The sequence below is a fragment of the Borostomias antarcticus genome (genome assembly GCF_949987555.1).
Source record: "Borostomias antarcticus genome assembly, chromosome: 9".
In the NCBI taxonomy this organism is placed as follows: Eukaryota; Metazoa; Chordata; class Actinopteri; order Stomiiformes; family Stomiidae; genus Borostomias; species Borostomias antarcticus.
Genome location: NC_140242.1, coordinates 4,606,115 through 4,619,171, shown reverse-complemented (window position 1 = coordinate 4,619,171; position 13,057 = coordinate 4,606,115). Strand labels below are relative to the sequence as shown.

Here is a 13,057-nt window from a genome sequence, read left to right as displayed (position 1 = left end):
GGGGGGACCGGAGTGGGGGGGGCGGCTTGACTTGAGACAACGTACTTTTTCACATCTGTGTGTATGTGCGTGTGTGTCTGTGTGTGTGCGCACATGCAAACACATACACACGCACACACACACGCACATACACACACACACACACACACACACACACACACACACACACACACACACACACACACACACACAGTATGGTACAGCAGGTGATGGAAGTGCCCAGTGCAGTAGTGATAAAGGAAGGAGGTGACATCATCTTCATCTATTCAGCCAATGGTGGATGAGATGCTGAGCAGCCAGCCAATGGGAGTGGAGATGTGGTAACATGCCCTTGTGGTGACCCCCGTGGAGGAAGAGGCAACCACCTGAGGTGAGCTATGATAGTCTACATGAATCAAGGTTCGGCTTTATTTGTCTCACGAAGGAGAAATTTGTCTTGGAGTCAAAAAGGCTAAAAGCTGCAGTACAAGATACAAAAAACAGTACATATGACACATACACTAACTGATTGAGGTAGTTAAAGGTAGTTACAGACATTCGTCTCAGTGCAACAACGCAGTGCAAGTGCAATACAGTGCAATACTATAAATAGACAACCCAGTACAATACAGTAAACCAGAGCAAAGATCTACAGTATATAATATTCGAACACCACCCACCACCTTATACACTTATATCAGGGTCGCCCGTTATTATGTCTGACCCCCGAGGGGAGCTCATTCATCAATTTAATTGATAGAGGAACAAACGAGTGCTTATATCTATTAATCTTACACATGGGGACCCTGTACCTCCTACCTGAGTTCAGCAGCTCATACTCAGAGTTCAACGCATGAGATGGATCAGATGATGATTGAGATTTGTATTTGACCGTCAGATTCCCAAACCAGCCGGTAACGCCATAGCGCAAAACTGACTATGGATGCTCTATAGAAGATCAACATAATGTTCCTGCATACACCAAAAACTCTGAGCCTGCAGAGAAAAGGTGTTGATGGACTCTAGCACACACATCTGCCACATGTGTGTGCCAGTTAAGTTCCCTATCAAAAACAACCCCTAAGTATTTGTAGGTGGTGACCTGCTTGATGTCGTGGTCATGTTCTTCACACCAACCCACAAACCTGCCCACCCCAGTTGTATGACTAACAATGTTGGAATCTCTTTTGAGTAGACTGAGGATCACAGTGTCATCCGACAATGTGACTACAAACTGATTGGGTTGGGAACTAACACAGTCATTTGTATTAGAGTAAACCAAAGGGTGGAACTAACACAGTCATTTGTATTAGAGTAAACCAAAGGGTGGAACTAATGGTTCCCTGTGGGGCCCCTGTACTGCTTATTGCAGTATCCGAAAGTGACGAGTTAAATTTTCCAGAGTCCAGTTTGCAAAACGTAACATCAGAATAAACCTATTGTCTTTGTTTGAACCCAGCTTGACCGACCACTCAGCGTGTTCTTGAAATCGAAGTAAACCAAGTACGATTTTCATTCATAAGGCAAACTGAAACTGATCTAGGGAAGGCTCCACCTCCCTACAAAGCTCCTCTGTTACAATTCTCTCCATTGATTTCACTACATTGGATGTGATGGCCACTGGCCACTTACAACCACCTGAGGAGAGCTACGATAGTCTACAATTCTCTCCATTGATTTCACTACATTGGATGTGATGGCCACTGGCCACTTACAACCACCTGAGGAGAGCTACGATAGTCTACATGAATCAGTTACAACCACCTGAGGAGAGCTACGATAGTCTACATGAATCAGTTACAACCACCTGAGGAGAGCTACGATAGTCTACATGAATCAGTTACAACCACCTGAGGAGAGCTACGATAGTCTACATGAATCAGTTACAACCACCTGAGGAGAGCTACGATAGTCTACATGAATCAGTTACAACCACCTGAGGAGAGCTACGATAGTCTACATGAATCAGTTACAACCACCTGAGGAGAGCTACGATAGTCTACATGAATCAGTTACAACCACCTGAGGAGAGCTACGATAGTCTACATGAATCAGTTACAACCACCTGAGGAGAGCTACGATAGTCTACATGAATCAGTTACAACCACCTGAGGAGAGCTACGATAGTCTACATGAATCAGTTACAACCACCTGAGGAGAGCTACGATAGTCTACATGAATCTATGATAGTCTAGATAAATAAGTTACATTAGGACCTGACTGATCATAACAGAGATATGACCTTCCCTACTGTGTAAATATTAATGTCCTGACACACCCACCCCACATCAGTTACAACTGCCTGAGGTGAGCTACGATAGTCTAGATAAATCAGTTACCCGAGGTGAGCTACGATAGTCTAGACAACCTCTTGAGATGAGCTACGATAGTCTAGATAAATCAGTTACCTGAGGTGAGCTACGATAGTCTAGACAACCTCTTGAGATGAGCTCAGATAGTCTAGATAAATCAGTTACCTGAGGTGAGCTACGATATTCTAGACAACCTCTTGAGATGAGCTACGATAGTCTAGATAAATCAGTTACCTGAGGTGAGCCACGATAGTCTACATCAAGCATTCCCAAACTGTGAGGTGGGCCTCCCCTGGGGGGCCCCAAAGAAATTCAGGGGAGGCGCAGAGGGATGGTTAGAAAGAAAGAAAGAAATAAAGGAAAAATGTTGTTTTTTTTGTTACATTTTTTAAATGTCTATGAATTTATTAATAATTTAATATGAACGTGATTTGAAGGTCAGACGATCAAAAAAAATAATAGGAGAGATGTATACAAAATTTGTGGATAGTGCAGAGAGATCCTCCCCCCGCAGGCATGGAATGTATTGTGCGAAAACGTCATAACGTTAACTAGCAACAGGTGCCACCGAGCTAACTTAGCTGTGTTACGTTATGGGCTAGCTAACGCTGCCTTACATAATGGACAAATTTGGGGGGTTGGGGGGGCGCGGGTGTGTCACTGTTTTCAGAGGGGAGGCCCACATTGATGGAGTTTGGGAACCCATGGTCTACATGAATCAGTTACTTTAGGATCTGACTGATCATAACAGAGATATGACATTCCTTACTGTGTAAATATTACACACCATCCACACATCAAAGAACTAGCGCCGACGAAGACAACTGCTGTCGCCTTGCGTTGCCTCATGCCCTGATTCAGGGCCGACAAGTTTCTCTTGAACACACCAAGTAGACAACAGCCAGCGCTTGCATGAGATGAAATAACTCCACACCACCAGGTGGTAGTTGTCAGTATCATCAAGAAGAAACGGAAGTCCACCGGATCTATAAACCGTAAACAACACAGCATTTGTTTAGCTACAAATACAGCACTCGCTCAGCACAGACGGTCATCTCTGAGAATGTCCTACTACTGTAATTTGTGTAAATTGAAGAGGTTTGATAAATTTAAATGAGCACTACCGTTATCAGCCCTGGTTCCTTGTGTTGTAGAACAGAAGAGGCATAGGCGAAAGATGAGGAGAAACCGCACAAAATGGGTGAAAGTATGCATCCTCTAGTCTGGGGACTTTCCCGAACTTGTGTCAAGAGCCAGAGATAAATGAAATATCCGATAAAAAAAAGTGTGTTCTGCTCTTTCCTGATCAGCTCCACGAGTTGAAGGAACTAGTTAGTCCACTCGTCCAGAGTTGAAGGAACTAGTTAGTCCACTCGTCCAGAGTTGAAGGAACTAGTTAGTCCACTCGTCCAGAGTTGAAGGGACTAGTTAGTCCACTCATCCAGAGTTGGAGGGACTAGTTAGTCCACTCATCCAGAGTTGAAGGGACTAGTTAGTCCACTCGTCCAAAGTTGAAGGAACTAGTTAGTCCACTCATCCAGAGGCAAAACCATGAACTACCGCGATTGTATCTCCGTAGGCAAACATCTGATTATTACTGCACTTCTTGGCAACAGGTGAGCTAAAGGTTTATTTACATTAATTTATAGCATTTTCAGTTTTTTATGGTTTAATAAGCGCAGGGATTTTGAACAAAGTGCTTAAACATGTGTGCCATGTGCTTGTTAATATTTACAGGAGAAAGCTTCAAGAGCCTTACCAGTTCAGAGTGGGAGAGTCAACGATTCAGAAACCCGTTCCTGAAACCTGTGCAGCAATCTACCAGGTTTTAACAGAGAAATACATGAAGGTATGTGTGATATATGTTTTCTTTTTTTAGATACCTTGATGTTTATAGTGCAGTCTCTAGGCATTTGGACAACAATGGACGACTACAAGTCCATTCCTTCACAGTGCAGGCTATGGTGATGGGCCGTCTCTATTCTAAAATTGCACTTCCTGGCATATTGTGGATGACAATGTGGCTGACGATGGGAGACAATTGGGTGTCTATCTATCTATCTATCTATCTATCTATCTATCTATCTATCTATCTATCTATCTATCTATCTATCTATCTATCTATCTATCTATCTATCTATCTATCTCACGGACGGGGTATGTAGCACCCGATAATGTAATAATTAACTGATAATGTAATAACGCCTGATAATGTAATACAAGTTTGACTTAACACAATCGAAAATGTAATAAAACCTGATAATGTAATAACTTAACCAATAATGTTATAAAATTTCCTGACTGATAATGCAATACCATTTTTCTGATAATGTAATACCTTATTACATTATTGGTCACGTTATTAAATTATCAGGTGGGTCTTTTTTTTCCAAAACTGGTAACTTTGCAGTACTTTGTGGTATACTTTGGGGTACACAGCAATACTTTGCAGTACTGTGTAGTATACTTTGGGGTACTTTGAGGTACTTTGATATTTTGCGGTAGTTTGCAGTAAACGTTGGGGTACTTTGCAATACTTTGCGGTACTTTGCGGAATACTTTGAGGTACTTTGTGGTGTGCTTTGGAGTACTTTGCGGTACTTAGTGGTATACTTTGGGGTACTTTGTGGTACTTTGCAGTATACTTGGGGTACTTTGCATTATACTTTGGGGTACTTTGTAGTACTTTGTGGTATACCTTGTGCAGTACTTTGTGGTATACTTTGGGGTAAACAGCAATACTTTGCACCGGGGCAGTATCTCTCACTCACCTGACACGAAGGCCACTTTCTCTTTCAGCACAGGCAGGACATCAGACGCCTTGATGCCATCTCTGAAGGACCCTGGAAGAGGAGAGATGGGATTCACTAATCAGCTTTACGCTATAATCAGATTATCAGATCTACATTCCAGAACACAGAGCACACACACACAGGCAGGGCAGCGCAGGGAAAACAGTTCTAATCGCAACGTTCTCCAGACCCTGAGACCTTTCTCCACGTTCTCCAGACCCTGAGACCTTTCTCCACGTTCTCTCCCGGTGTTTTGGAACAGAATGGCACAAACAATAAAAGGAGCTGGCACATCTGAAAATGAACATTTGGAATCCAAACTGAGGTTGAAGATGACGGGGTGAGGGTTTCTCTCTGAGCTGTGGTTGGCGGTTCTCACCCTGCATGCCCCCTCCTGAGGAGCGGTTAGGGGTCAGGGGTTAGGGGTCAGGGGTGGGCTCAGTGGGCTCAGAGGGGAACACAGTATGACCTCACTGGGGTTCAGGGGACCGCTCCCCCTCTCTCTCACAGCATCACCAAGATATCACCACACACAGCTCTCCCTCTCTCTCCCTCTCTATCTCTCTCTATCTCTCTCTATCTCTCAATCTATCTCTCAATCTCTCTCTCCCTCTCTCTCTCTCCCTCTCTATCTCTATCTCTCAATCTCTCTCTCTCCCTCTCTATCTCTCAACCTATCTCTCTCTCCCTCTCTATCTCTATCTCTCAATCTATCTCTCTCTCCCTCTATCTATCTCTCTCACTCTCTCTCAATCTATCTATCTCTCTCTCTCTCTATCTCTCAATCTATCTCTCTCCCTCTCTCTCTCTCCCTCTCTATCTCTCTCTCAAGCTATCTTTTTCCCTCTCTATCTCTCAACCTATCTCTCTCTCCCTCTCTTTCTCTCTATCTTTCAATCTATCTCTCTCTCCCTCTCTTTCTCTTTCTCTCTCTATCTCTCTCTCCCTCTCTCTCTCTCTCTCTCTATCTCTCCCTCTTTATCTCTCCCTCTCTCTCACCCTCTCTTTCTCTCTATCTCTCCCTTTCTCTCTCCCTCTCTCTCTCTCTCCCTCTCTATCTCTCAATCTATCTCTCTCGCTCTCTCAATCTATCTCTCTCTCTTTCTCCATCTCTTTCTCGCTCTCTAAATCTATCTCTCTCTCTCTCTCTCTCCCTCTCTCTCTCAATCTATATTTCCCCCTCTCCCTCTCTCTCAATCTCTCTCACTCTCTCAATCCATCTCTCTCTCTCTTTCTCTCCATCTCTCTTTCTCTCAATCTATCTCTCCTCTCTCCCTCTCTCTCTCACTCTCTCAATCTATCTCTCTCTATCCCTCCCTCTCTCTCAATCTCTCTCTCCCTCTCTCTCTCTATCTCTCCCTCTCTCTCTCAATCTATCTCTCTCAATCTCTCTCTCTATCTCTCCCTCTCTCTCAATCTAGCTCTCTCTCAATCTCTCTATCTCTCCCTGTCTCTCTCTCTCTCTGTAATACACACAGACACACACACACACACAGACACACACACAGGCAGAGCAACGGAGCAAGGCCACCCATCAGAACTCAGCACACCACAGCACAGCACAGCACAGCACACTACACTACACTACACTACACTACACTACACTACACTACCCCACAGCACACCACAGCACAGCACAGCACACTACACTACACTACACTACACTACACTACACCATACCACAGCACACCACACCACACCACACCACACCACACCACACCACACCACACCACACCACACCACACCACACCACACCACACCACACCACACCACACAACAGCACAGCACAGCACAGCACAGCACACTACACTACACTACACTACACTACACTACACTACACTACCCCACAGCACACCACAGCACACCACACTACACTACACTACACTACACTACACTACACTACACTACACTACACCATACCACAGCACACCACACCACACCACAGCACAGCACAGCACAGCACAGCACAGCACACCACACCACACCACACCACACCACAGCACAGCACACCACACCACACCACACCACACAACAGCACAGCACACTACACTACACTACACTACACTACACTACACTACACTACACTACACTACACTACACCACAGCACACCACAGCACACCACACTACACTACACTACACTACACTACACTACACTACACTACACTACCCCACAGCACACCACAGCACACCACACTACACTACACTACACTACACTACCCCACAGCACACCACAGCACAGCACAGCACACCACACCACACCACACCACACCACACCACACAACAGCACAGCACAGCACACTACACTACACTACACTACACTACACTACACTACACTACACTACACCATACCACAGCACACCACACCACACCACACCACAGCACACCACACCACACCACACCACACCACACCACACCACACCACACCACACCACACCACAGCACAGCACACCATACCACACCACAGCACACCATACCACACCACACCACACCACACCACACCACACCACACCACACTACACCATACCACAGCACAGCACAGCACAGCACAGCACAGCACAGCACACCACAGCACACCACAGCACAGCACACCACACCACAGCACACCACAGCACACCACAGCACACCACAGCACACCACACCACACCACAGCACACCACAGCACACCACAGCACAGCACAGCACACCACACCACACCACACCACACCACAGCACAGCACAGCACAGCACAGCACAGCACAGCACAGCACAGCACAGCATGGCATGATGGGAAAAACACCCATCAGTTTCTCGTTTCTAGTCTCATTAGGACCTTCAGAGCCCAGCTGAGGGAGCACACACACACACACACACACACACACACACACACACACACACACACACACACACACACACACACACTACAACACACACACACACACACACACACACACTACAACACACACACACACACACACTACAGTACAACACACACACGCACATACACTTACACATACACATACAGTCCCTTCCCAGACCTAGTGCTTATTCTAATGTGATCTCTGTCCAGAAGGCGTGCCAGCACCATCTGACTGACCTACTGTGCTGTCTTCCATTACCTTACATTTTGACATTACATTACAGTCATTTAGCTGATGCTTTTATCCAAAGCCGCTTACAATAATTGCATTTAGCGTAGGAAACGTCAGTCTCTCAGCTGCTCCCTGGCCTACGAGAGCTTTCTCCCAGGATCACATGCTCTAGCCAGGCTCGCGGTCGGCATCAGTGACCATGAGATAACAGCCTCCGCTCGCTAAATGGGAATCTGTAATCGATACGCGTAACCAGTAAGTATGACCAGTGCTTCCAGAGTGATCTGTTTTGGACAAGGCCACGTGTTTGTGCAGTAAAGGCATGTGACCCGTCTCTCTCCTGGTCTCTCTTTCTCTCTCTCTCTCTCTCTCTCTCTCTCCCTTCCTCTCTCTCTGCATGACTCTCAGTTCAGCTGCCCATCCGTCTGCTGTGTTATGAAACTCTCTCCCTCTCTCTCTCCCACTATCCTTTCTCTCTATCTCTTTCATCTCTCCTCTCTCTCCCTCTCTTCTCTCTCTCCCTCTCTTCATTTTCTCTCTCTCTCTCCCTCTCTCTCTCTCTCCCTCTCTCTCTCCCTCTCTCTCCTCTCTCTCCCTCTCTCTCTCCCTCTCTCTCTCTCCCTCTCTCTCTCTCTCTCATTCCCGTCCTGCTGGGTTTGACTAACATATGGAGTTCTAATAGAAGAAGAGAAGAGGCTTTTGTTTCTTTATTGAAACACCCTCACAATGAACTAAACACCAACCACTTTAAAACCAGACACTTCTAATCTTCAAAAACATGAGAGAAGAGAGGAGAGAGCTATGTGTCAGTCATCACACACACACACACACACACACACACATACACACACACACATACACACACAGACACACAAACACTCACCCAAAGACACACACACACACACCTAGAGCTAAGTCGGAGACAGCTACACAGGCAACACCCATCCCCAGACACACACACACACACACACACACACACACACACACACACCAAGAACTATGCTGGAGACAGCTAAATGGTAAACTGCACTTATATAGCGCTTTTCCACCTTAGCGGCACTCAAAGCGCTTTTACAATGGCCTCTCATTCACCCATTCACACACACATTCACACACCAATGGCAGTAGCTGCCATGCAAGGTGCTAACCTGCTCATTGGGAGCAATTTGGGGTTAGGTGTCTTGCTCAAGGACACTTTGACATGTGGACAGTCTGAGCTGGGATTCGAACCGCTGACCCTTCGATCATTGAACGACCCGCTCTACCAACTGTGCTACAGCCGCCCCCAGCTACACAGACAACACACGAAGAGACACACACAAATACACACACCTGGAGACACACACACACACACACACACACCTGGAGACACACACACATCCAGACACACACACACACATACACACCTAGAGAGAGACACACACACACTCACCTAGAGCTATGCTGGAGACAGCTACACAGGCAACAGACACACACACACACACACACACACACACACACACACACACACACACACACACACACACACACCATCTCCACAGGAAGCCCTGTGTCTATTACCTCTGAGTAGAAGGGCGGTGAAGTGCCTTCTAATCCTTCACCCAGAAGACACTGGGGCTCCTGAACATGTGACCTCAACCCCAGAAACAGCACAGCAGCCCAAACCTCCTGGATATGTTAGGGCTAGGGTTAGGGCTAGGGTTAGGGCTAGGGTGTTTTAGGACCCTAAGCCTCTGCTGAGTTGTCTGTTCCTGTCCGTCCGGCTGAGAGAGTCTGGACCCAGTGAAGAACCAGACCAACACCTGTTCCTCCTTCCTCAGCAGATCATCCAGATCCTCAGTACATCATCCAGAGATAAATCTCCTGGACCGGGAGCTTAGAGGCCTGGATGGATGGAAACCAGCAGGTGAGCAGCTGTGAGGCCTGTCTTCAGGTCAGGGGGGCTCTGTCAGGCCTGTCTTCAGGGCTGGGTGGCTCTGTCAGGCCTGTCTTCAGGGCTGGGGGCCTCTGTCAGGCCTGTCTTCAGGGCTGGGGGCCTCTGTCAGGCCTGTCTTCAGGGCTGGGGGCCTCTGTCAGGCCTGTCTTCAGGGCTGGGGGGCTCTGTGGAGAGCAGCAGTGAGGCCTCCAGGTCTGGGGGGCGTCTGGGGAGCGCAGGTCCAGGAGGGAGGAGATCTATCCAGCGTGTTTAGACTTGAAGTGACAGCAACACGTGTATGAGCTTCCTCTCAGCTACCACCTCCTCCACTGACTCAGACTGGACAACCCTGGCTGGTACTGGGGATCTCTCTCTATCTCTCTCCCTCTCTCTCTCTCTCTCTCTCTACCTCCCTCTCTCTCTCTATCTCTCTCTATCTCTCTATCTCTACCCCCCTCTCTCTTTATCTCTCTCCCTCTCTCTCTACCTCCCTCTCTCTCTCTCTCTCTCTCTCTCTCCCTCTCTCTCTCTCTATCTCTACCTCCCTCTCTCTCTATCTCTCTCTCTCTCTCTCTCTCTCTCTCTCTATCTATCTCTACCTCCCCCTCTCTCTCTCTCTCTCTCTCTATCTCTACCTCCCTCTCTCTCTCTCTGTCTCCCTCTCTCTCTATCTCTACCTCCCTATCTCTCTCTCCACCTCTCTCTCTCTCTCTCTCTCTCTCTCTCTCTCTCTCTCTCTCTCTCTCTCTCTCTCTCACACACACACACAGTCCAGTGCTCCCACACCACAGACTGTGACAAACAACTCTGACCCTGTTAACCAATAAGACCCCTCTTATTCTCTCCTCTCTCTCCTCTCCTCTCTTCTCCCTCTCTCCTCCCCTCTTCTCTCTCCTCTCCTCTCCTCTCCTCTCCTCTCCTCTCCTCTCCTCTCCTCTCCTCTCCTCTCCTCTCCTCTCCTCTCCTCTCCTCTCCTCTCCTCTCCTCTCCTCTCCTCTCCTCTTCTCTCTTCTCTTCTCTTCTCTTCTCTTCTCTCCTCTCCTCTCTTCTCTCTTCTCCTCTCTTCTCCTCTCCTCCTTCATACAGGGCGTTTGGGGATACTGACAGTGGAGGTGAGAGTGATGGGGGGAGGAGGGAGGAGGATAGAGGGAGAAGGGGAGGAGGGAGAAGGGGAGGAGTGGAGTGAGAGGGATAGAGGGAGGAGGGGAGGAGAGGATCAATGCCCCAGCAGGGCCAATTTTCCCCCAGGCTGCTCACAGCTGATATCGGTCCAGGAAATCAATAAATACAATCAATAAATGCAATCACACAGAGAGGGGTGTGTGAGGAGTGTGTCGCATGCTAGCTGGGTTCCAGGTTCACACACTCACACACACATTGTGTGAGCCTGGAGTATCATGTCCTGTCCTGCTGGATGGAGCCCTGGTGGGAGGGTCACACTGACAGGTCTCTGGGGGACGAGAGTGAGAGAGAGGGGGGGGAGAGGGGAGGGATTGGAGCCCCTGACCCTCTCCTCTACACCCTCTACGACTGTCTCTCTGCACGTCTCTAAAAAAAAAAAACACTCTACCACCGCCTCTGTCCCCAGAGCACACACCGGTAGCTCTACTGTCTCTGTCCCCAGAGCACACACCGGTAGCTCTACTGTCTCTGTCCCCAGAGCACACACCATTAGCTCTACTGTCTCTGTCCCCAGAGCACACACCGGTAGCTCTACTGTCTCTGTCCCCAGAGCACACACCGGTAGCTCTACTGTCTCTGTCCCCAGAGCACACACCGGTAGCTCTACTGTCTCTGTCCCCAGAGCACACACCGGTAGCTCTACTGTCTCTGTCCCCAGAGCACACACCAGTAGCTCTACTGTCTCTGTCCCCAGAGCACACACCATTAGCTCTACTGTCTCTGTCCCCAGAGCACACACCGGTAGCTCTACTGTCTCTGTCCCCAGAGCACACACCGGTAGCTCTACTGTCTCTGTCCCCAGAGCACACACCGGTAGCTCTACTGTCTCTGTCCCCAGAGCACACACCGGTAGCTCTACTGTCTCTGTCCCCAGAGCACACACCATTAGCTCTACTGTCTCTGTCCCCAGAGCACACACCATTAGCTCTACTGTCTCTGTCCCCAGAGCACACACCGGTAGCTCTACTGTCTCTGTCCCCAGAGCACACACCATTAGCTCTACTGTCTCTGTCCCCAGAGCACACACCATTAGCTCTACTGTCTCTGTCCCCAGAGCACACACCGGTAGCTCTACTGTCTCTGTCCCCAGAGCACACACCATTAGCTCTACTGTCTCTGTCCCCAGAGCACACACCGGTAGCTCTACTGTCTCTGTCCCCAGAGCACACACCGGTAGCTCTACTGTCTCTGTCCCCAGAGCACACACCGGTAGCTCTACTGTCTCTGTCCCCAGAGCACACACCGGTAGCTCTACTGAGCACTAACAGAGCACTACACTATACGTACTATAATACAGTAAACAGCTCTGATGCCGACTCAAAACCCCAGCGTTGGGTCATACATACACACACGCACACACACACACACGCACGCACACGTGCACATGCATCCACACACACACCCACATGCCCCCCCCCCCCCACCCCCACCCCCCCCACACACACACAGGATTTCTATCTGCTAAAGTCATCTTCATAAATATCTGTCCCAGTGCTGGCGTGGCCAGGGTCTGCCAGCGGGCCACTTTGATGTCCAGCCACAGATGGTGTACTGTGATTGGCCGATCCTCTGTGAACATGACACCACACCAACATCTCTGCACCACCGCCAAACTCACCCCACAGACAACTAGCCTCACCCAATCACATTCACTCACCCAACTAGCCTCACCCAATCACATTCACTCACCCAACTAGCCTCACCCAATCACATTCACTCACCCAACTAGCCTCACCCAATCACATTCACTCACCCAATAAGCCTCACTCAATCACATTCACTCACCCAACTAGCCTCACCCAATCACA

At 48.4% G+C, this 13,057-nt stretch overlaps 1 protein-coding gene across 5 annotated transcripts in view; it reads right to left on the bottom strand.

Moving 5' to 3' along the window:
* Nucleotides 1-13,057, bottom strand: part of kalrna (kalirin RhoGEF kinase a) — a gene marked incomplete at both ends in the record, with an annotated part of 193,384 nt that overhangs the window by 137,954 nt on the left and 42,373 nt on the right. For all 5 annotated transcript variants that reach the window (XM_084443201.1, XM_084443203.1, XM_084443200.1 and 2 more), the window contains one exon: nt 5,063-5,134. In XM_084443201.1, the coding sequence (XP_084299327.1) occupies nt 5,063-5,134 (72 nt within the window). The remainder of the gene's footprint in view (nt 1-5,062; nt 5,135-13,057) is intronic.